The following is a 22,983-nucleotide window of genomic DNA, read 5'->3' as shown; positions in this document are numbered from 1 at the left end:
TTGTTCATAATACTAATAATGTGATTAGTACATACGTGTGATAGCCAGATAATCCCCAAAGCCTTATTAAGTTTTTTTTTCAAGAGTGAAATTAGGAAGCGTTTCCACACAGTGGCAGCAAGATTGGCCACCAGTAAAGAGGCAGCCCAAGTGGTGGATGGCTGTGTTGGTTTCCTAGGGCTGCCACTACAAAGCACCAGTGACTTAAACAACAGAAGTGTATTGTCTCACAATTTCAGAGGCTAGAAGTTCGAGATCAAGGTGTCACTAGGGCCATGCTCCCTCTGAAGGCTCTAGGGAAGGATGTGCTCCAGGCCTCTCCCCAGTTTCTGGTACTTCCTTGGCTTATGGCAACATAACTCCAGTCTCCACATGCTGTTCTCCCTCTGTGTCTGTCTCCACATTTTCCCTTTTTATAAAGACACCAGTCATATTGGATTAGGGGCCCACCCTACTCCAGTAGGACTTCGCCTTAACGAATTCCATCTGCAATGACCCTATGTCCAAACAAGGTCACATTCTGAAGTGCTGGGAGTTAGGACTGCAACATATGAATTTTCGTAACTGTGGCCATGACATGGGTGACCCTGAAATCAAGTCACAGGGACCGGGCTGTTCTCTTGGATGGAAAAGCTGACATGTTACTGAGCTGAAACCGAACTGAACGTCTCATGTCGAGGCTGGAGGGAAACCTTATAATTGAAACTGCAAGATTTCTCCTGGAGCCTGGAAAAAGAGAAAGCCAAACAGCAAGAATCTGTCCGTGTTTATCCAGCCCCAGCCGAGAGGGAGAGTCAGCAAACCTGGGGACTCTAGCAACCTGGCCTCCAGAGTGCCCACCAGGCTTTTCCTTGGTTTTGATGAAATCTCTCTCAAGATCTTCTTGGTTCTAGTTTTGAGCTCATCAAATTCACTACTTCACTTTCTCAGGGACCCTAATACACGACCTACAATATGGATCTGGGGTCAGGGTTCTTTGGACTGCAGAGGGAGTATACAGTCTCCCCCCTCCCCCCACCCCCAAAACGACTCTGTTGTCAATTCACTTTTTTTTTTTTTTTTTTTTTTTTTTTTGCGGTACGCGGGCCTCTCACTGCTGTGGCCTCTCCCGCCACAGAGCACAGGCTCCGGACGACAGGCCCAGTGGCCATGGCCCACGGGCCCAGCCGCTCTGCGGCATGTGGGATCTTCCCGGACCGGGGCACGAACCCGTGTCCCCTGCATCGGCAGGCGGACTCTCAACTACTGCACCACCAGGGAAGCCCTCAATTCAGCTTTTGACAGTATGGTTTATCCATCAGTCTTTTGTGACCTTAGTTAATGTTAGTCTGTCCTGCCCCACCTCTCCCCTGGGAGCAGCTACCAAATCCAGAGACCAATTCCCTGGAGATGCTAATTCAGAGAATAGAAAGGAAAAAGCAAGGCTTGAGAGGAGGGGGGAGGAGTGGAAGGACAGAGAGAGAGGGCACTGGAGTAGAGCTGGTGGAACAGGTGGAGAGAAAACAAACGTCCTGTGGGCTGAAGTGGAGAGATTGTTCATGTGTACGTGGCAGTGGGGGGAAGGGACGTGGCAAATTAAAGGCTTTAAAACAGCACTGGTTGCAAGAAAATTGGGGGGAGAGGAAAGGTGTTATGAAAAGCATTAATGCCGCATATATTTTGCTTGTTTGTTGTTGTTTTTTAAAGAGATACAAATTAAAAATTGGAATTCCTAGGGGTTTTGTTCGTCGCTTGCTTTTCGTTGTTGTTACTGTTGATGACTTTTGGCTATTTGACAGGACTTCTTTGAAAGCAACTCATAGGACAGCACTGTGCAAGAGAAATAGAACCTGAGCCACATGTGAAATTTAAAATTTTCTAGTAATAGCCACTTAAAAAAAAGGTGCAAGGAATTTTAATAATATATTTTATTTAATACAATATATCCAAATATTACTGCAAAATGTAATCAATATTTTATAAGATATTAATGAGATATTTTTACATCCTCTTTTTCATATTGAGTCTTTGAAATCCAGTGTACTTCGAGCACATCTCAATTTGGATTCCACATTTCAACTGCTCTGGAGTGGCCATATATGGCTTGTGGCTCCTATATTTGTCAGTGCTAGCACAGATATAGAGGCTAGACTGTGTAGTTCTGGGATTCCTATAATAATAGCAATAATAATAGTCACTTCTTGAGCCTCTTAGATGTGACACGTGCTATATTAATCCTCTTTGTCATTCATCATCTCACGTAATCCTTTTAACAGCCCTACATGGTGGTACTGTTATCATCCCATTCTACAGATGCAGAAACAGAGCCTCAGAGAGGGTGAGTGATTTGCCTAAAGTCACGCAGCTGGTAAACAGCAGAGCTGGAATGGGAAACCTAGTTGGCTTGACACCAGCCACTTTTACTCATTTGCTCAGGGCCAGCAAAGAGGCCAACCAGCGGCCAGGTTGCCCCAGCCCTTCCTTTAGAGCCTGGGCACAAGGGTTGACTTTCTTTTCAGATTAGTGGAGCTGCCACGTTGACTAAAAAAAGACCAGTAAGAACATTAATTGTACAGCAGAGTGTTCTGTGTGACTGAGAACAGAGCAGTAACAAGATGTCCTGACTCTCATCAGCTGGAGGAAGGTGCAACTTCAAGGCCTGTGACCAGGTTCCCACAATGCAATTGTTCTCAATGACACTTACTTAGCAAAGAGCCAGACAGACAATTGATTGTCATTAAAAGTTGGACAAGAGCGTTGATTGTCCCCCAGTGATGATTTGAGGATTCTGACTTAGCGATGCCAGAAGCATCGGTGCAGAGACATTTGTGATGTGATTTCCCCCATGGAAACGGGCTCCGATGTGGCCAGTCAGTGTAAAAGAAGCAGGAAACTGAGGCCAGGACAAAGGACGGGTGTCCACGTCTCCCTCCTCCATCCCATCCCCCACAGGCAGCAGGAGATGACTGGCACGTCTGGTCTGGGAGGTGGGTGATCCTATGGGGCCTGGGAGAGGGACCGTCCCTTTCCCACTGGTCCTGTTTGCCTGGATGCTCTAGGAGCCCTTCGAGATGTGACATTTCTGGGTCTGGGGCTCCATGGGAAGAGAATGGTCCCCTCATCCTGTTGGCCACAGGGGCAGCACGATCTGAAGATGGAGGACCTGGCCATGGATGTGGTCAGGACAAGCCAAGCCAAAGCACCGTCTATTTACTCCCTGAAACCCCAGGCAGGGTGGTCTCACGCCCAGGAGCTCTCCTAGGCGGGAGGCGATACTGTGTTCTCAAGGGCTCCTGAATGCATTTCCAGCTCTCCTTCGTTCTGCTTCTTGCTGCAGTTGGAAGAGCACATGCAAGGCTCTCCCACAGAGCATCTGGGCTAAGATCCCAGTGACATGTGCTCCTCCACCCATCCACCCATCCATCCATCCACCCACCCATCCACCCATCCATCCACCCATCCATCCATCCATCCATCCACCCACCCATCCATCCATCCATCCATCCATCCATCCATCCACCCATCCATCCATCCATCCATCCATCCATCCATCCACCCATCCATCCATCCATCCATCCATCCACCCATCCATCCACCCATCCATCCACCCATCCACCCATCCACCCATCCATCCACCCATCCACCCATCCACCCATCCATCCACCCACCCATCCATCCATCCATCCACCCATCCATCCATCCATCCACCCACCCATCCATCCATCCATCCATCCATCCATCCACCCATCCATCCACCCACCCATCCATCCATCCATCCACCCATCCATCCACCCATCCATCCACCCATCCATCCATCCACCCACCCACCCATCCATCCATCCACCCACCCACCCATCCATCCATCCACCCATTCATCCATCCATCCATCCATCCATCCATCCATCCATCCATCCACCCATCCACCCATCCATCCATCCATCCATCCATCCATCCACCCATCCGTCCATCCATCCACCCATCCATCCACCCATCCACCCATCCACCCATCCATCCACCCATCCACCCATCCATCCATCCGTCCATCCATCCACCCATCCATCGATCCATCCATCCATCCATCCACCCATCCGCCCACCCATCCATCCATCCATCCATCCATCCATCCACCCACCCATCCATCCATCCATCCACCCAAGAAACACTGACCAAGTGACCACTGCATGCCAGATGATTTGGTAGACCCTGGGGATAAAGAAATGTGCAGGGTGAAAGGCTTGTCCTTTAGGAGAACATGGCACAGACAGACCTGGAAATCAATAGCTACAAGGAAACATGGCAAGTGCTAGAATACAGGAATTGTCACCACAAACACCTTGGTTGCAGAGACTATGGAAGTTGAATGCTTAGAGAAGACAGGGGAAGGGAGTTTTGCAGTATGATAGGCCATCCCAGAAAGGCAGCGAAGACAGTCTGTGCAAAGGGACAGGGGACACCAGGAGACATTCTAGAAATTGCAACTTACTGAGCAGCAGCTGGAGCTCAGAGTGAGCATGAGAGGGGTCGGGAGATCAGGCTGGGGGCCGGTAGGGGCCAGGCGTGCAGGGCTCACCTGCCATATTCGGAATCCGGACCTTAGTCAGAGCTCAGGGTACATGGGGGGATTTTAGGCAGGTGAAGTGTCAGATGGGTGATCAGGACGGTCAGCCTGCCTGTTGTAGTGCAGGGGACACACAAGAGGGGCAGGACCAGAGTGCGGCCAGGGGCCTGTTGCCCCCAGTTTCATTGCTTGACCTTCTTCTGCTTGGCTCTGCTCAGCTCGGCTAGGCATTGCCGCAGGGCTCACCCTGGAGGCTGTGTTTCCTGCTCTCATGCCACTTGGCTTCCCTCAGGGTTTGTCCAGTGGGAAGCAGTGACAAGTGGGTGGAGGAAAGGGCTTTTCTTTCCAAACTTCTCTACCCAGGTGGTCTGTCCATGGCTTTGACTCCATGGCCGCTTCCAGCTAGACAGGCCTGTGCAGCTGTGCTTTCTAGTAACCCTGCCTCCCGCCGGCCCCTCTCAATTCTGGGGTGGTGACAGCTCTCTGCTCTTGCTGGGCCGCCCCACTGCCCCCTCAGAGGGCCCAGCAGCCCCCTCAGCTCCTCCATCACCAGCACAGCCAGCTCCCCCCGGGGTCTCTCCCTGCTTGGACTTGACTGACACAGTGAGGAAGGGGGCTGGTGGGCGCCAATTATACAAATTCTCTCACCACAAAAGTCCGAAGGAGTGATGACAAAGGTCTGAACAGAGGTTACGACTGTAGTTGGAATGGAACTTAGAGACACCTGATAGGGCTTGTTGACACAATGCGGGAAGCGAGGGCTAAAAGAAATTGTGGACCGCTTCAGGGTAATACAGGGGTCAGCAAACTTTTTCTGTAAAAGGCCGGATAGTAAATATTTTAGACATCGTAAGTCATTGGTCTCTGTCTCAAACACACAATTTTTGCTGTTATTGTGCAAAAGTAGCCACAGACAATGTATAAAAGAATGGGTAAGGCTGTGTCTCCCAGAAACTTCATTTATAAAAACAGAGGGAGGCTGCAATTGGCCCGTGGGAGGTAGTTTGCCGACTCCTAAGCTCGGGCCTTAGGTGGCTGACGGAAGGACTGTAGTGTTGGGAACACAATAGGGCATCCAGGAAGAAACACTGATGTGGGACAGGAGTCAGGAGGAGAGCTGGGAGATGTATAATGGTGTGTCCTGCATCCATTAGGAATTGTATTTCACTGCAAGTAACAGATCTGAAATAATCATGTTTTAAAGAAGACTGGGTTTTATTTTCTCTCATGGAAAAGAAGCCTGGAGGTTGGGAGTACAGGGCTGCTATGACAATTCCATGGCGCCAGTGTTGTCCCAGGCTCCTTATAACTTTCTTCTCCACCATCCTTAGTACCTGGTTTTCATTTTCAAGGTCATCTCAGAGTTGCCTCATGGTCACCAAATGACCTCTGCTCTCCGGCTATCACATTATTTATTTTTTTTAAGATTTATTATTTATTTATTTATGGCTGCATCAGGTCTTAGCTGTGGTGCACGGGATATTCATTGTGGTACGTGGGCTTCTCTCTAGTTGTGGCGTGCAGGTTTTCTCTCTCTAGTTGTGGCGCACAGGCTCCAGGCACGTGGGCTCCGTAGTTTGTGGCACACGAGCTCTAGCTGAGGTGTGCAAGCTCAGTAGATGTGGCTCGCGGGCTTATTTGCCCTGCGGTATGTGGGATCTTAGTTCCCTCACCAGAAATTGAACCCACATCCCCTGCATTGTAAGGCGGATTCTTTACCACTGGACCACCAGGGAAGTTCCCAGCTATCACATTAGAATTCCAGCTTTCACAGTGGCGTTTCATGTTGTAGGAAGGAGGGTGGGTAGGAGGTTCAGTAATGGTAAAAGATGTGTTAGTCCTCTTTTAAAGAGTTTTCCAGAAGCCCCACCCAATACTTCCCCTTACATCCCACTGGCATCAATCTGCAAGGGAAGCTGGGGAACGTATAACAGCTTTTCAGATGGGCACACAGCCACTCCCATTGAAATCACGGTTCTGCTGGTGAGTGGTGAAGGGTGAATGGACATTGGATGGGTAACTAGAGGTCTCTGTCAACAGTGCTGGTTTGGCTGTGTTGAGTTGGAGGTCTCTGATCTGGCCATACAGGTCTGGATCTTGGGCAAGGAGGTTGGGTCTAAGAGGTGATGTGGAATCACTCTCAAATGGTTGGAGCCAAATGTGAAGATGGAAGCTCCCTGGGAAGGGGCTTACTCTTCCCTCTGTGGACCCCAGTGTCCCACCTGGAGAGATTTGGTGCAATGACACACAGGCGGCTTCCCATTTGGGAATTCTATCTTACTATACTGCAGCATTGCAATGCCTTGCAAGCTTCCTATGGGCGTGCATCTTGTCTTAGTCATTCTGTATGCCCAGGGCCTAGCATGCATCTGACCCTAGAGTCCATGCTTAGTATGTGTTCGCTGAATGAATAAATGAGCCTTTTTAAGCTCATGCAGACCCTTGGGGATGGGAGGTCTTAGAGGACCCAGGGGAGAGAATTTTCAAATGTAGATGGTAATCTAATTTGCAGATCTAGGATCAAGAACATACCTTATCCCAATTTCTGGTCTGGAAATGACACAACACCTGCTTTGGATCCCTGACTACACTGACTACAGAACTACTTTCCCTCAGACTCATTCTACCTTTGCTTAACAGCTTGGCTAAGGATGAATATTAGGCAACTTTCTTGTGGAAAAGAGACAGAGATGCAGCATTGGCTCAGGATCAAAGGAAAATTTGGGTGGACTGACATATCATTGCCAACTATCAGCTTAGTCAAATGAGGACATTAAAAACTAACATCTCCATCTATGATCACCATAATTTTATAGAAGACAGGACATTCTAACACCAAGAGAGCAGAAGAGATGTAATCTTAGACTAAAGGATAGTCTTTTGAATGGAATAATTTGACCTTTTTGAAAAATTCCCTCCATCATTCAACTATTCTTGTCTTGCCAACCGCCAAGAACTTTGTCAGGAGCTGATGCTGGTTCACCAACCAGCCATCAGAACTGATGAACAAGGCCACCCTACACAAGTTAAGTGACGTTCGCAAAGCTGGTGGAGATGGAATCAAAACTTCGTTTCCTGCCTCACTGAGTAAGACACTCTCACAAAATAAACTGGCTGAATGTCAGTGAGTTCTCAGCTTACTAATCAGCATATGGCAAAATATCGTGACAGAGTTTAGCTTTTGATTTTAAATAGATCCTTGTAGACCAGCAAATAAGAGCTTCCAGCTATTCCGGTGGTCTCAAGTGGGGAGAAGTTATCCTCATTCCGGGTCCAAATTTCCCTTGAATGGAGTGTGCCAAGTGAATTTACCGACCTATAAGTTCTTTTGAGAGCAGTGGGACACTGGAACCATCAAGTAGATAAAATGGGATGAGGGTGAATTAAATAAAAATGTTTAAAGTATCCAAGTGGCAGCGACTGTCTTGGGGGTTCAGTGTAGAACAAGATCTGATGCCTACCTTCATCCAAGGAGCTCCCCTCTAGGGAAGGGAGCTGACAGGTAGATGAAGAATCTTACTTTCGTGTGATGGAAGCCACCATACAGGCAGGACTTTGGTGCTATGGGGACATGGGGAGAGAATAATTTGACTTAAGTCTTAAAGGATTGACAGGGATTTTTCTGGAGGAAAGAGGTAGGGACGGGGGAGAGCATACATTCCAGGGAGAGAGAAAGAACATGAGGAAGCCCAAGCCAGGAAAAACCTGAGGAATTTGGAGGCTGGGGTCACCGAGGGTGGCCACAGTCCACGTGGGTGGAGGGGTTCAAGATTAAGTTGGAAATTTGGGCTGGGGCTCCTTTCTAAGGGCCACCTTGTGGGATTTGGCCGTTCTCCTGCAGGCAATGAAGCCAGGTGTGAAGATCTGAAGCAGATGATACAATCAGAAGTGACTGGGAGGGACTTCCCGGGCGGTCCAGTGGTTAGCACTCGGCGCTTCCACTGCAGGGGGCACGGATTCGATCCCTGGTGGGATAACTAAGATCCCACATGTCGTGAGGTACAACAACAACAACAAAAAAGTGACTGGGAAAGATGATTCTCGTGGCTCTGTGGGGAATGTGTGGTCAGGGGAGGCTCATTGTTATGGCTGACGTCCAGACGAGAAGCAACGGAGATTGACCAGGAAGGTGGTCATGAAGGTGGAGGACCAGAAAAAAGCAAAGGTGAGTTTGAGGTGCAATTGACCAAATATGGTGCTGGATTCCCTGGAGGAGCTGCCAGAGCAGAAGGGATTCAGGATGACTCGGGGGCTCTTAGAGAGGTTGGTTTGGGATGGGTGGGTTGCGTTCTTGATAGCACCTTGTAAACACTAAGGACCAATTTCATGTGCAGCGTGTTTATCTTATTATTAGGTTATGAGCTCTTAGATATATGAAACGAGTTCCATCCTCAAAGTGTAAGAATGTTAACTTAAGCGTGAGTATAACCTCCTTCTGAATTTTCTTAATTGGCACTTGAACTTTTCACTCCGAAGGGGCAAGTTATTGCCAATAAAGATGAGAAAATACCGAGTAGTTTCCCTGCCAATCGGTCAGGATGGGTTAGATGACATTTTCAGTCTGAAAGAAATGGTCTAGTAGAAAGGATTAAGCATCAAAAAGTCATGGCTTTTGTATTGTGTGACTAGAGCCCCTGATAATCAGTGTGCATGGCATGCCCCCTCTGAGCTCCGAGTGGAGTTTGCTGCCATGGCCCACCTGTGGGCAGGAGGCTGAACACAATGAACCTTCTCAGGTCTATGGGTCCATGTTCAGTGAGGAAGAGTTTCAGGGAAAGGACTAGACTGATAATCAACTGAATGCTTCATGCATCTTTCTGCACATCCTTGATCGCCCATAATGGTGGCAGAATTACTAAAATAAAGCAAGAGGATGCTGTGCCGCTTGGATTCTCCAATCTTCGCTCTTACAGCAATTTTGAGAAGGGAGTGATGATGGCTAGGTGGTGGGGAGAGAAAGCAGGGAGGCGGGCAGGGTGAGGTTGACTGCTTGCTTATAAATCGAGAACCTGAAGCATTGTGTGGAAGAGAAGGACACACCCAATTATTTTATCATAGAGCTGGTAATCAGTAGCAAGGATCAATTCAGTAAGAAATCATTCTCCCACAGGAGGGATGGCCATGTCTGCAAATGGCAAACAGGCTCTTATCTAATTCCTCACCAGCCAACAGAGGTGAGAAGAGGAGACATGAGAGGAAGAGGAAGACAAAAGCTGTATTGATCTTCGCAACAAGTATTTTTACGTCTTGAAAAGGCCACCCACTACTGAGAAGTTTGGGGAACGATATACCAGCCACCAGTGAGATACCCATTACTTGATACAGCTGCATTTTTGGAGGTGATCATATTTGAAGGTAGGAACCAGATTTTTCGTCTTCATCCCCAGAGCCATCAGGATTGGCAAAAAGTTGCTGAAAAACACGGGTGGGTTGACTATGACTGTGAAGGAGAGAATCTATTTTAAAATTTCCTTAACCTATTTCTTCTTTAATATCTTCTGTATCCTTTCATGTTTCGGGCAACCTTCTCAGACTACTGAAGTTCTGCGTGCTTAACTATATATGCCATGCCGGATAGTGTCAAGTATTTAAAAAGAAATAGGTGCCAGAAGTAACCAAACTCAAGTTCTGAGTTTTGTTTTAAGAAGGAAGACCATTATTTTAGATGCATTTGACTATGTTTAGAGACTCACTACCGGCTAGATATGGCAGTGCTCTAAACGGGCTTGCACAAGGAGTGAAGAAATACCACCAGCATTATGCTGAAACTTCTTGATTGTAAACAGGAGAAGACTGTCTGCAAACTTCAGATCTATAGTCTCAATGCTGTCCTTGGGCAAAATTCTGGGACGGATTATTACAAGAATGGTTTGTAAGCTCTTGGCAAGGAAGCTAACTTGAGCTCACTAAGATATAGTAAGTGAACGGACGGATGAAGATGTGGATGAATAAATTGGGGCTGCTTTTCATATGAGGGGTATGTTCCTTAAAATCTCATATTATTTAATACATGCATAAATCAAGACTAATTCCCCCCGTAGGAATAAAGTAGGATTTACATTATTTCAAGGTTTGTACATTAGGTGAAACTTTATTCTTCTCCGTTGCCTTATTTCAAATTTGCATAATTCACATTAGCATAGAGTAGGACTTTATTTCTTTTTTTATAAAGGAAGACTATGGACTTATACTTGGAGATCAAGGGTGTGCTTGACAAACTTTTGACTGGATGGAGACATGTAGGCTTCATATATCTTCATAAAGCCAGGTATACGTATAACTAGTTGAATGATTGCCCTCTAAGGGGGATGACAAGGGGGTCTCCAGAACCATGCTACATGGCTCCAGCTTTGTCCTAATCAGCAAACAAAAGACATTTTCAAATTTGTGATCCAATGATGCCTGGAGGGAAAGCAAGTTTTTCCGATGGCCCCTCATACCCCCACCCCACTGCTAATCTCAACTGGCCTTGAACAATGGACCAAATCTAAGGAGGTGACATTTAGTAGAGATAAATATAAAGTCCAGCACTTTGATCCAAAATGAACAACTGGAGAAGCACACCAACAGCTGGGACTTAGTTGTTTTAATTAATAGCAAGTTCAACGTGAATCCGCGGTGTGATACTTCTGAAAAAAAAAAGAGTTTAGCCTTTGGTTACATTAATAGAGGATCTAGAATGAAGAAAGTGATAGTTTCTCATCATCAAACTGTACTCAGTTCTGACTACAAACTGGAACATGTCCAGAAGAGAGAAAGAATAGACAGAACTTGGAATATTTATTCTGGAAAAGACTTTGGGAAGAAATTATTCAAACATATAAATGGTTGCCATGTAGAAGATGAGTTAGGTTTGCATCTTTGTGGCTTTCCAGGCTAGTCCATGGAACTTCAGCCAAACGTTTTAGGGGGTGGAATTTGTCTCAATATAAGGACAATTAGAGTGTCTGAAAAAAAGAGGGCCATCTGGGGACAGCTGACGTGTTTGGTCATCATGGCGCCATTTAATGGCTAATCAGGAGCACTGCTAGAAAAGAGACTATGAATCTCATTTCTTTCTCCTCTACTCTTGAAGAGTCAGTTACAGATGATTCAGAAAGAAGAAAATAAATGGCCAGTAAATGATGGGAAATCATGTAACTTTGCTAGTAATTAAATGAAAACTCACACAGTAATAAATTGTCAATTAAACCTCAATTTTAAAAAAACAGCAATTTAAAAAAACAGCAATTGTCTGGTAGCAAAAATTAAGGAGAAAAATAAATTCCAATGTTGGTAAGGGTGCAATGAAATTGGGGTTTTCATTCATTGCTGTTGGCACTGATGCCTTTTGGAAAGCTGGTATATAAAGTGCTGTAACATTGGTAATACTTTTGTTCCAATAGTCCAACAGGCTATCTACAAAAGACAAGTTGAAAATATGCAAATAGTCACTTGCCTGAAGATCTTCATTGTGGTATTACTTAAAATAGAAAGAAACTGTAAGCAATTTAAACAATGAAAAGGAAGGTAACAGTTGAAGGTGACAGGCCACCTACTCGATAGAGTGTTATATATCATTTACAAAGATAGTCATTTTCACTACAGCTGTAGGCAAAATGCATAGGACATGATATTAAGTGTGTATGTGTGGGGAATTGTCAGCTATGAAATTCTAGAGATGTGATGATTATAATTACATACCAAATAGATGGATATAGCAAAAGATAAGAAGGAAAATTTCCTCTTGAGTCCAGGTCTGCCACTAGACAGCTGTGTCATCTTGGGTAAATCCCTTAACTTTTTTGTGCTTCAGCTGCCAGGTCTATAAAACAGGGTGTTTGGACTCAACGGTCCCCAATGTCCCTTCCAGTTTTATGATGTGACTAGAATGGACCCATTTAATGAAGAAACTGCATCCCAGTGGGATTAAGACATCAGCCACTGTCTTGTTTTCAGACTTCCCTCATCATACAGTGCTTCATCCATATTACATTTTTAGAAATCAGTTTTGAGATGAGTAACAGATGAGAAAAAATAGAATTCCTTGATTCTTCTCAAATAAATTGCTGCGTTTTGAAGGAGATTTAGCCATATGTTCTGTAAGTACTTTACTATGGAGTAACATAAAACATTAGGAAACTCTATCCCAAAATGCCCCAGAATGACTGCAACTCAAGATACCGTTGTTTGAGTATTATTTAAAGCACCGTTCTGGGTTTATTCACACGAAACAACGGGAAGAGGTGGACGTCCAATAAGCTGGTTTGTTCACTTATACTTGAGTCTTTTAAAAAAAGGTCCTTTAGGTGGTCACAAAGCACCTAGCTGATCTCCCTGTGCTATGCGGCTGCTTCACTTTGTTATAAAGCAGAAACTAACACACCATTGTAAAGCAATTATACTCCAATAAAAATGTTAAAAAAAAAAAGCGGTCCTTACCAAGTTCCTGAACCCCTGGTTTTGTATCCCAATCGACGTTATAATGGTCAGAACACATTTATGTTTGTGTACTTACAAGACCATTTGATTCCTAGGGGATCTGAGAAGCAGGGTGACAGACATGAGCTTTCAGGTGATAAACAAAAGCCTCCTAGTCATGCCAGACTCCCTCTGAAATTGCCCTCATCTGTTCAGAACTTTCTAGAAGGATGGTGACTTCTTAGTTCAGAACACTTCCTTTCATCAGGCAGAGCAGGCAAGAGGCGAAGAGAAACTGGTCAGGGGCAGCAGCACCGCTCACCTTCACTCATCCCACCGGTGCAGCATCAACACGCCAAATGGCCTTTGTGGTCCCTGAGGTACTGGGGCGCGGGTGGTGGGTGGGTAGTTTCACTGCTCTGAGGATTCATACAACTTTGCAGACAGTGCTGTCTGATCTTTTCAGAAAATATTCCATTTTCAATTGTCCAGGAAGAATTTTTAAGTAGCAGAGAGAGCCCACATCTAGATTACCTAAACATTAGAGGAGAGCTTGCGTTTTACTTAAATATGCAAATGAGGCATCTATCCAGCGCATAATTACATCCTCAAGGCAGAGTCCAGAATCTTGTAGTTTTGCTCAAAGGAAACACAAAACATTAGACATACAGTTCCGCAGCGAAATGCACGGCACAGATCGCAAATGCGGAATACAAGTCACTGATGAGTGTGTTTTATTAGTACTTTTGATTTCCTCTTTCTTTGCATTTATACCAGGCTGCTTTTAATAAAATGAAGACACTGGTCATTCCTTTGTTTACTTCTTTTGGAGGAACTGGAGAGTGAGTTGAAGAGGGAGGCTGTGGCCCCATTTTGAAGAGCGCAGAGGACACAGACGGAGAGGCACGTGAATACAAGGGAAGGAAGTACAACTGCTTGAACACACGTAGAAGCAGCTCAGAGACATGCGAGTGCTGTCCTTTCAAATCAGTCGCCTGACAATACTCTGAACTTATATTTGAGTCTTTTAAAAAACGGTCTTCACTGCAGGTTACGAACAACTACCAGATTTTTTTCCCTCTCTTCTGTGGAATGGTCAATGTCCCCCGGAGGTCAGATCAGAATTTTGGAGGTGTTATCATCTTGACAGAGTTCCCTCAGATATTCTGATAATCTAACTGACTGTCTTGTCTTCAGACACCTTGAGAATCACTTACGACATGTTTGATTTGGGCTTTTTATGGTGGGTGGCCACACTTTATGTTTGGTATTGTCATACCCAACTTGGTCAACTACCCGATTCATCAGATTTGACCCAAATGACTTCCTGCTATTCCTCCCAATCAATTCCCCTGAAATACTGAAGATCTGTCAACCAGGAGGGAGCACCACAGCTTTGCAGGTGATTCCAACAGTGCAAATGGACATGGCTGCAACCCTGGCAAACATACTGGATCCTGGAGCGACCACTCTGAGAAGCCTTGCTGGGAATCCATTCCAGCAGGCCCACTAGAAGTGACTTTGCAGTAACACCTTGACCGCAGGAGGTACAGCCTGGGCACCTAGAAGACACCCGTGAGTATGAGGGTCCAGCAGAAGGGTATCGGTGGAGACCAGATCTACGAGGGCTGCTGCTGCCACTGTGAGATCTACAGATGGACATAGTACACTAGAACAACCATCACAAAAGGAACCAGAACTCCGAAAGAACATCCTTTCTACTCCTCCAGCATGGTGACTGGTGCCCTGGGACCTATTACTTGTCCCAACCACTCCTCTCCCAACCAGCTCCTTCGTGCCTCTTAGGGCGTGTGTGTGGCCCTTGAGTGGTGATGGATTAAATCCTGGAAGGTCAGAGTCTCAGGGTTAGGAAAGTTATCCTAAGAAGCCCTCGGGACCTGGGATAGGCTGGCAGGCTCCAGCCCCATTGTATAATTTTAATATATCGCTTGACAATTTCCAAATGAAAGGCACACTCTTTCTTAACCACAAGCCCTAAGGTTCGTGGCAGGAGGCCTGCTGTCCAACAATTCTTCAGGTCAGAGTTGGAATTCTCCGGGGTTCCACAGGTGAGCCCACCCTTAGGCTGTGAATCTGTGTATTCGCAAAAGATGTGTGATTTTCTACTGAAAAACAAGCATGCGTGAGGATAGGCACAGATAAGTACAGTGGAGACTCTAACACCAGACCGTAAAAAACAGAACACATACCCTAGTGCAGGTAAGAAATAGAAATGATTTTACTGCTCAGCATTTGCACGTGGAGACGCGGTGCACACAATACTACGTGGCATTTTTCTTCAATTGATGCAACTCAGTAATTTTTATTGCAACTGGAAGACAATACATCACAGAAACTTTATGGTAGGTCTGGGGAAAAGTGTTATTTACAATAAATGATGAAATAGTTTGTCTTTGGCAATATGATTACATACGAAGAATGCGAAATGCAAGTATGAATATCTCCAAAGCAACACCATCAGGTCCCTAAACTTCAGCGGACTGTGCCTGCTTCCACACCGCTCCTCTAGGTAACACAAACGCAACTGAACGTCACTGTCTCCTCTATGGTTCTCCCTTTCTAGTCATGATATTGGCAGTTTCATACAGAAAAAAATACCGAAAAAAATTGGCTTTTGAAACCTTATTACTCTAGTAAATGAATTTGGCCATCGAGGTCTATTGGCCAGAGGTCACATGACCCTAAGTATTGAGAGTAAACCTCTTGTCTTCTGATTGCTTTATCACTGTTATTTATTTATTTTTCTGTAAAACAAAAGCAGAACTCAGAAATGTTACAGAATCAGAGTATAAAAAAAATGTACAAGTGTATAATGCTTCCCAGACATACACGGATACTTGTTTCTTCCACATTGTTACCATGGCAGTATAAGTAGTGAGTGTGAATGACAGCAGGAAACTGGTTACTGAATCAGCTGTGAGCGTCGATGTCTCAACATACATACTCAAGAAATGCTGAGTGTTTAAATAACTGAAATTGTGCTAAGGGTTTCATCTAAAAAAAAGGGAGGGGTTGGGAACTCAGGCCACAGTCATGAAAGGATGAAAGACAATTTCTAGGTTTGATAGATTCACCATATCGAAGTCTTTGAGAATCCAATATGGAATATTAACTCTTTGCAAAAAGTAGGGAAGGCTATTCTCAACTTTTGCAAATGAAATACAGTGGACAACACTGTTGCATCTATTCCAAATAAATAGTCTTGATTTCAACACTAACAAAACGAACAGGAAGGGTACTTGTGAGCATGATCACAGTAAGTCAGAAGTGATCTTTCACCCAAGTCTGATTTCAAAAGTAGGACAGACAGCAAAATGCAGCACCATAGACACATTGGTTTCGGCTGTTAAAAGATGGATCGTTTTAAAAATCGGATTTTCCTTCCTTAATTTTTGGTCAGTGAAGCTAGCACTTGTTTGCTGAACTGTGGAAGAATTGCAAGGTCACACGCTATATTCATGATAAAGCAACGGAGCTGATGAGTCTGTGCTTAATTCAAGAATAACCAGTAGGGGAGAGAGAGAGAGAACAGGAGTTGACCACCATCACCGGCTCTCTCTCAAAGGAAGAGGGGTTGACAGATGAATTCACAAAGGCAGGCGGGACTATACAGAACACTGAATGCCATGTGTAAATCCTCATGGGATTCCAGAAGGGGGAACACCACACAACGTATATACTTTGATTTACACATTCCGTTACAAAGAAAAGAAAAAAAAAGACACCATTACAACTTTGTAACTGTGTTAACTGCAATATAAACCAAAGTCCCGGAGTTTTGGCAGGTAACTAAAAAGAGGGTTATCACTTAGGTTATATAGCAAAAGTGTTGATGTATATTATATATAGTAGTATAAATAATAAAAAAGTATTATTTAAATTAGATCACAGTGCTGCATTATGTGCATAACAGTGTTTGATATAGTATTCGAGCTGGGACCTACGACACAAAGGATTTAACTGTCAACACTGGTTAAGTCACAATCAAGAGGGGACACGGAGTTCAAATGTGTTCTTTTGGTGGCAAAAAAAAAAAAAAAAAAAAAAATCCTGAAGATGAAAGAAAAGTACTCCTCTACAGAAACATAAAAAAGAAAAAGGCAACATCTGGGCAGCTGTGATCCACCAGAAAGAAACGAGTCCCAACCTGAATCAAGTTTAAAAGGGAAAGAGAAGTCACATTGAGTTGAATCCAATCCCATATGGAAAACCCTCCCATGTAGGTCACTTGTACATAACTCTGATTCCTTCTCCGAGAGCCCTTTGATGACAGAGGCCAAGGGCCCACACACGTGGAGTGGCGGTCACTGAAAGGAGGAACTGGTAGCGCTTGGTGCCGAGCAGTCCTGCCGCGTCCCAGGACTGAGTTGGGCGCAAAAGCCATCCGGACGGTTTTCACTCTACAGAGCCCACAGCCTGAAGCCGTCCCGGGTGAGACCAACATTCAGTGCGATGGCCTTCTCCAGTGGCCCCGTGGTATTCACAGCTATGCCTAGCAAGGGCTAGACATGCTGAAAATCAGCTCTTAGGAAAAGCCTCCCACACATCCCTTCTAAAAACTCAGCCCCAAGACTAAAACCTGCTACAGTTGTCTTGGCCAGGGTTTTCTCACACCACCATCTCGATGTGGGTTGGTTCATTTTAGTTTCAGATAGACAGTTTTACCAAAGAACTCTTGAACGTATATATACTGCTTAGAGAGGGGGAAGGGAAGTAGGAGCTTAGGGTATATCATAAGGCTGGGAAAAATCTATGATGCAAACTTTTTCCACAGAATACTAGGTAAAGATAAAAGACAACTGTAGAAGCATAAAAATAACTGTCTACGTGTATATCATTTAAGAAAAAAGAGCTTACAATCTCCTTCTCTTAAATGTGTCCGAGGACCAACAGCAAGTAACTGTAGATGTCATGGTGCCGACGGATGTGTTCACGTTTGTTTTCCAAAAGCATCTTCAAATATTGCTATAGTTCCCCATTTTCCCCTCCCCCCTGCCCCACGTGAGTATGTGAGATACTGGAATGACACATGAAACGCCACTTCTCCCAGCAGGAGAAATGAAAGCAAAAACACCACACCCCTTGAACGGTGCTCAGGCAATTTTTGTCAGACTAATGAGTACATAGGCTAGTTTGGAAGCTAAAAGAACACCTGACGTTTGGGAAGAAATTCCAAGACTAAAGTGATTACACTTGAGCAAAATATTCTTTCACAAATAGGCTTGTGCTTAAATTCTCTACTGCTCTTGGAGGAGGGGGTGAGAGAGGGTGCCTCCTGCCCCTTGGCTTGGCAAGGACATGGACAACCTCATTCTGCAATGAATTCACTACAAACGGCCACATACACATCGATACTTTTTTTTTTTTCCTCAACAATCAAAATACAAAGTTAAACACAATTGAGCCATTGTTTTGGTTATGCATAATGTGTATGCCTCCAAAAACAGAAGAAAAATAGAAGAAAGTACCCTCACTAAAGTTTCCCCCAGGTCTCCCAGCGGCTCCTACGGAGGGACTGAGGGAGACTCGGGAAAAATAACACTTAGAAAGCTGCCCGATGAGGTATTTATGCAAAAAGAGTGGTTCTGGAGTTAAGAACACACTTTTATAAGATACTTATCTATTTCTCAAAGAGATCAGAAAAGTAAATCACACACATTGCATTTTATTATTTTCTAAAAGAGGCCTTTGCTCCTTTAGAAAAAGGAAATGAGGGGAGACAGCCCACGGTGGGGTTTGAATTGGAAGAAATCCCCTGCCAGAAACAGTCCTGGATGTTTACCTCTGTCTTTCAGAAGGGAAGTCTGAATTTGACCTTGGGGGTGGGGTGAGGGTGGGGGACTGAGGTGGGCTCAGTCAGGTGACAACACAGAAAGTGTCGCCCAGGTTCCACAGCTGTGGATGGCTTTTGGGGTGTCAGATGTTTGGGGAGACAGAGGGAACAGAGCACTTCAAAAAGACATCCTTATTCCCATCTACACCCTGAACAAGTATGCTGGAAGTTTTCAGGTTCAGGTAATGAATCTGACCTGTGTAGGGGCGTAGATCTTTTTTTTTTTCCCCTCAGGTTCTCTCAGCAGCAACCCAGAGGAATACAATGCACCAGTTAATTTTCACCGTCCTGGCTGATGGAGCTTCTGACAGTGCCTGATGCTGGCAGATGGGCTCCACAATGGCCCACCCTGTCCTATCTTAAAAATCAAGATCACCCCAGTTCCCTCCCTCTCCCTCACCATCATATCTTGAGCCATGGGAGTGGGCATTTTTGTTTATGTTTTAAAATTCCCTTCCATGTGGGTGGAAGATCAAATTCTTTTAGAGGGTTCTCTGGATCTCCCCAGATCATTTCTTTTAGGCAAAGATAACAGGAGTTTCTGGTCTGCGTGGCATCATCTGGTTGTCTAGATTCAGCGCTCACAATCTAGGTGGGCTTCATTCCAGGTTGGCTCGTGTGCCCAGGTGGTAGAGACGGCCAGCCCCTCCTTCCCACCATGAGATGGCGTCACGGGAAAACATCTGGGGCTGGTCCTTCCAACACCCGTGTCACTTCCTCCTTCACGTGTACCCTAACTCACACCCTCATCCAATAAGGCCCATTAGTGTGTTTCCCCTTCTCCTGGTGAATTTGCATAATTATTCACTGCCTTTTTCCTCGAAACCAAATCATGGTCATGGTTTTCTCAAGTCAGCGTCCCATAATTCTCTTGATTCTATCATACACACTCACTACTAAGTTTGCCCTCAAATTATTGCATCATGGTAAACATGTACAGACAAAGAGAAAGGACACACTTTTCAACAGAGAATCAGAGGGGGTCGGGGCTGAAGTGCAGACAAGGCAGTGCAGAGCTCCACCATCCAGGCCCTACCAGAACATGAAGAGATTTTGTATTGCAGAGTAAGCTCCCCAACAGTCAGAATTTGTCCCTGAAGAAGGTTAAACCTTAAACACCTGCTTCAAAAAACAAAAAGAAAATAATTGGAAAAAAGGGGGGAAAAAAACAACGAAAAAAATTAAAGGAAAGGAAAATAAAAGGAAAAAAAGAAGAAAACCAAAAGAACCTCTAAGCCTAAGGGCTTAAAAATTAGAGGCATAGCCTTTTCTCTATTTTCTATATTTATATGAAAATAATTCATGCTTCATGCTAAATACATTGTTTACCTTACAAGAACTTTATTTTTGAATAAAAAAAGTTTGTGTTTTTGTGATTTTTTTTCTTTTTTTTTTCTTTTTTCAAAGGAATTCCATGCATTGTGGATCAGAAATTTCTGCTGGCTACACTGGCTGAATGTGGAAATCATTGATTTTCGCAAAGATGAACCTTGACTGACATTAATTGCAAACTCCATTTTGAGGGCAGTATAGGAATTTGTTTTCCTTTCTTTTTTGCCATGTTTTACTTTAGTTGTCCATCAATGTGCCTTTCATCTTTTAAAAATACACCACAATACTAATGGCAGGTTCTGTAGCTTTTTGTTTTGTTTTGCTTTCACTTGGATCAAATGGTTTTGACAGACAGAAAAAGATTTGTACCATGATTTCCTTTGTTAACAGCTACTGTAATTTTTTGGAACTTGATTTTCACTTGGGCAGTTAAGAAGACATAGCTTGTTTTTTGCATCAGTTTTTTTCTTTTTCTCTCGTGTGTGTGTGTGTGTGTGTGTGTGGTGTGTCTGTGTGTGTGTGTGCACACGCGTGTGTGCAGGACCAACCTTCAGGCTTATGGCTTGTGGAACCTTCTCTTCATTTAATGTAGAACAGAATTCAGTGATTAGCAACATCACTAAAAACTGACCCAGTTTCTTCTCATGAGTCACTGACACCTGTTGAACATGAATGGTCCAGTGTCCACCCCGGAAGATGCTACTAGGCTTCACGGTTAAGAAGCACAGAGGACTGGTGACCGCCTACCCACCCCTGCATCGCACGCTTGGGGCAATGCCAAGGGTTTTCTGGCACAATTTGATGCCCAGCGCCACGAGCTTGGGTCTGCTCCTTCCTTCTCCTCAGTTGCCTTATGTGCATTCAGTCAGCGAACCCAACTGGGTGCACATCCTGACCTTTTAAACCTAAAGGTTGGGCCTGATCGATGGTTACTCTGCACACGTGCCTTCTAAGTGCCAGATGTGTATCCCCGTGGCATTACTGTTGCCATCCCTGTGGATTCAGCCACGGGTTTCTGACAAGCTGGAGGAAGCAATGGTAATTTTGGCTTTTGCGGTTTTGTCTTCAGATAATGAAAAGCTTTTGTAAAACAGCTGAGTGTCAATATGAGTTCTATGGCTTCAATCTCCTTTAAACATAAAATTCTTAAGGGTCCAAAACAAAGGAGGGGGGCAAATTAAAAAGAAAGAAAGAAAGAAAGAAAGAAAACCAAACCAAAAAAAAAAGAAAAGAAAAAAGAAAAAATAATAATAAATTGCTGATATTGCCACAAATCATTAGAAATCTCCTGACATGCTGAAACCAAATGGCCGTAAGTTCAAAACAAATCAGTGACTTGTTTTTAATTTTTTGTGGTTTCCTTTTGTTCTTTCTGCCCCTTTGCCGTCCGATTGGTGATGTTATTCAAACAGGACCGAATCCCCGCCAAGTGCAGGAGTGACCCCGCCGCCTCTTTCATCTCCTCGTCATCGCTCTCGGGGGGCTTTTCCGTGCGTCTCTTTTTGAGGGGCAGCGTGTCGCTGGGGACCTTCCTTGCCTTGGCGAGGTGCTGGCGCTTCTTGTGCTGGGACGCGTAGCCGCTGTCCCCCAGAGCATCCTTGGCCTCCTTCGGGCTGCGTTTCCTGTCATCCTCCTCCGTCTCGCTGTGGCTCTCGTGGCTCTGGAAGCTGCCCTCGCTGCCCTCGCTGCCCTCCTGGCTCCCCTTGGTGGCAAACTCGTAGTGGTCGTCGGCCGAGGAGGAGGAGACGGAGTCGCTGGCGGGCGAGGTGCTCCTGGCGTTGGAGGACTTGGCACTGCTGTAGTTGTGATCCTCCTTGGGGTCTCCACTGACCACCGGGGAGCCACACGAAGGCTCGCTCTCAGTCCGCATCCGGCAGCTGGTGAGGCCATTCCTGCGGGGCGGGGACAGCGGTGGGGAGAGGGGCGGGGAACGGGAGACAAGAGAGGACACGGATTAAACCCCTGTGACGAGACACCCAGCAGCCCACTGAGTTGCCACAGCAGACGCTTTGACTTCCAATCCGGCGATGCCCCAACAGGTGGGTCCACTTTGAAGACAGGGTCCTAAATCCTGACACCTCCGTCTTCCCTGCTTATCTCCTATCACTGACATTTTCACTCAAGTTGTGCAGCTGAGACATCAAAACAACACTCTTTTGAAGTGACAGCGGTGGAAGCGCCATCTCTTCTATTAAACCATAAAAATCAAGCTGTGCTTGGTTTCACATACCCATCAACACCGCGGAGGAGACACCACCGGGCGATGCTGGCTGGGTACTTCAGAGAAAAAAGCCCGCTCTGTTCTAAAGCGGCTCTGGTAGGAGTCTTTTGTTGGAGGACTAAATCTGATGTTCAGGAAAAAGAGACACCTGCCATGTGGTGACAGCTACTCACTCCTGCGTCCCTTCCCTCATTCATTCATTCCACAAATATTCACTGCACACCTAATAGAAATGCACGGCCTTAGGGAGGGTGCCGGGGGGAGGCATCCGAGGTGGAATCAAATCCTGACTGTCACAAAAATGTGCACAGATGAACAGAGAAGCAAGTCATGGTTAGAGCACAGACGAGACAGCAATAAGCTACCATCTACTAAACTCACCACCTGCCAGGCGCCCTGCTGCGTCTGCACAGATGATTGCGTTTAACTCTATAAAGTGGTTATATTAGCATCCTTATTTTACGGATGCTGGAAGTGAGGTCTGGAGATGTCTGGTAATTTACTTAAAGCCACACAGCTAATGAGTAGCAGAGCTGGGATGAGAACCAAAGTCTTAGGCTTGAGCTCTTCGTAACATCATCAGACCGACTCTCACTCTTTTCTGATTTCCCTACAACTAGGTCACCTGCTATATATTCC

At 45.2% G+C, this 22,983-nt stretch overlaps 1 protein-coding gene across 13 annotated transcripts in view; it reads right to left on the bottom strand.

Annotated features, from left to right (window-relative positions):
- Window positions 1-15,240: 15,240 nt before the first annotated feature.
- Window positions 15,241-22,983, bottom strand: part of FOXN3 (forkhead box N3) — a 405,842-nt gene continuing 398,099 nt past the window's right edge. For all 13 annotated transcript variants that reach the window (XM_073800140.1, XM_073800137.1, XM_019919459.3 and 10 more), the window contains one exon: window positions 15,241-22,015. In XM_073800140.1, coding sequence (XP_073656241.1) covers window positions 21,466-22,015 — 550 coding nt within the window. In that variant the 3' untranslated portion in view covers window positions 15,241-21,465. The remainder of the gene's footprint in view (window positions 22,016-22,983) is intronic.

This window comes from Tursiops truncatus, chromosome 2 (genome assembly GCF_011762595.2).
Source record: "Tursiops truncatus isolate mTurTru1 chromosome 2, mTurTru1.mat.Y, whole genome shotgun sequence".
In the NCBI taxonomy this organism is placed as follows: domain Eukaryota; kingdom Metazoa; phylum Chordata; class Mammalia; order Artiodactyla; family Delphinidae; genus Tursiops; species Tursiops truncatus.
The sequence above is the reverse complement of the archived record's forward strand: the minus strand, read 5'-3'. Positions and strand labels throughout refer to the sequence as shown.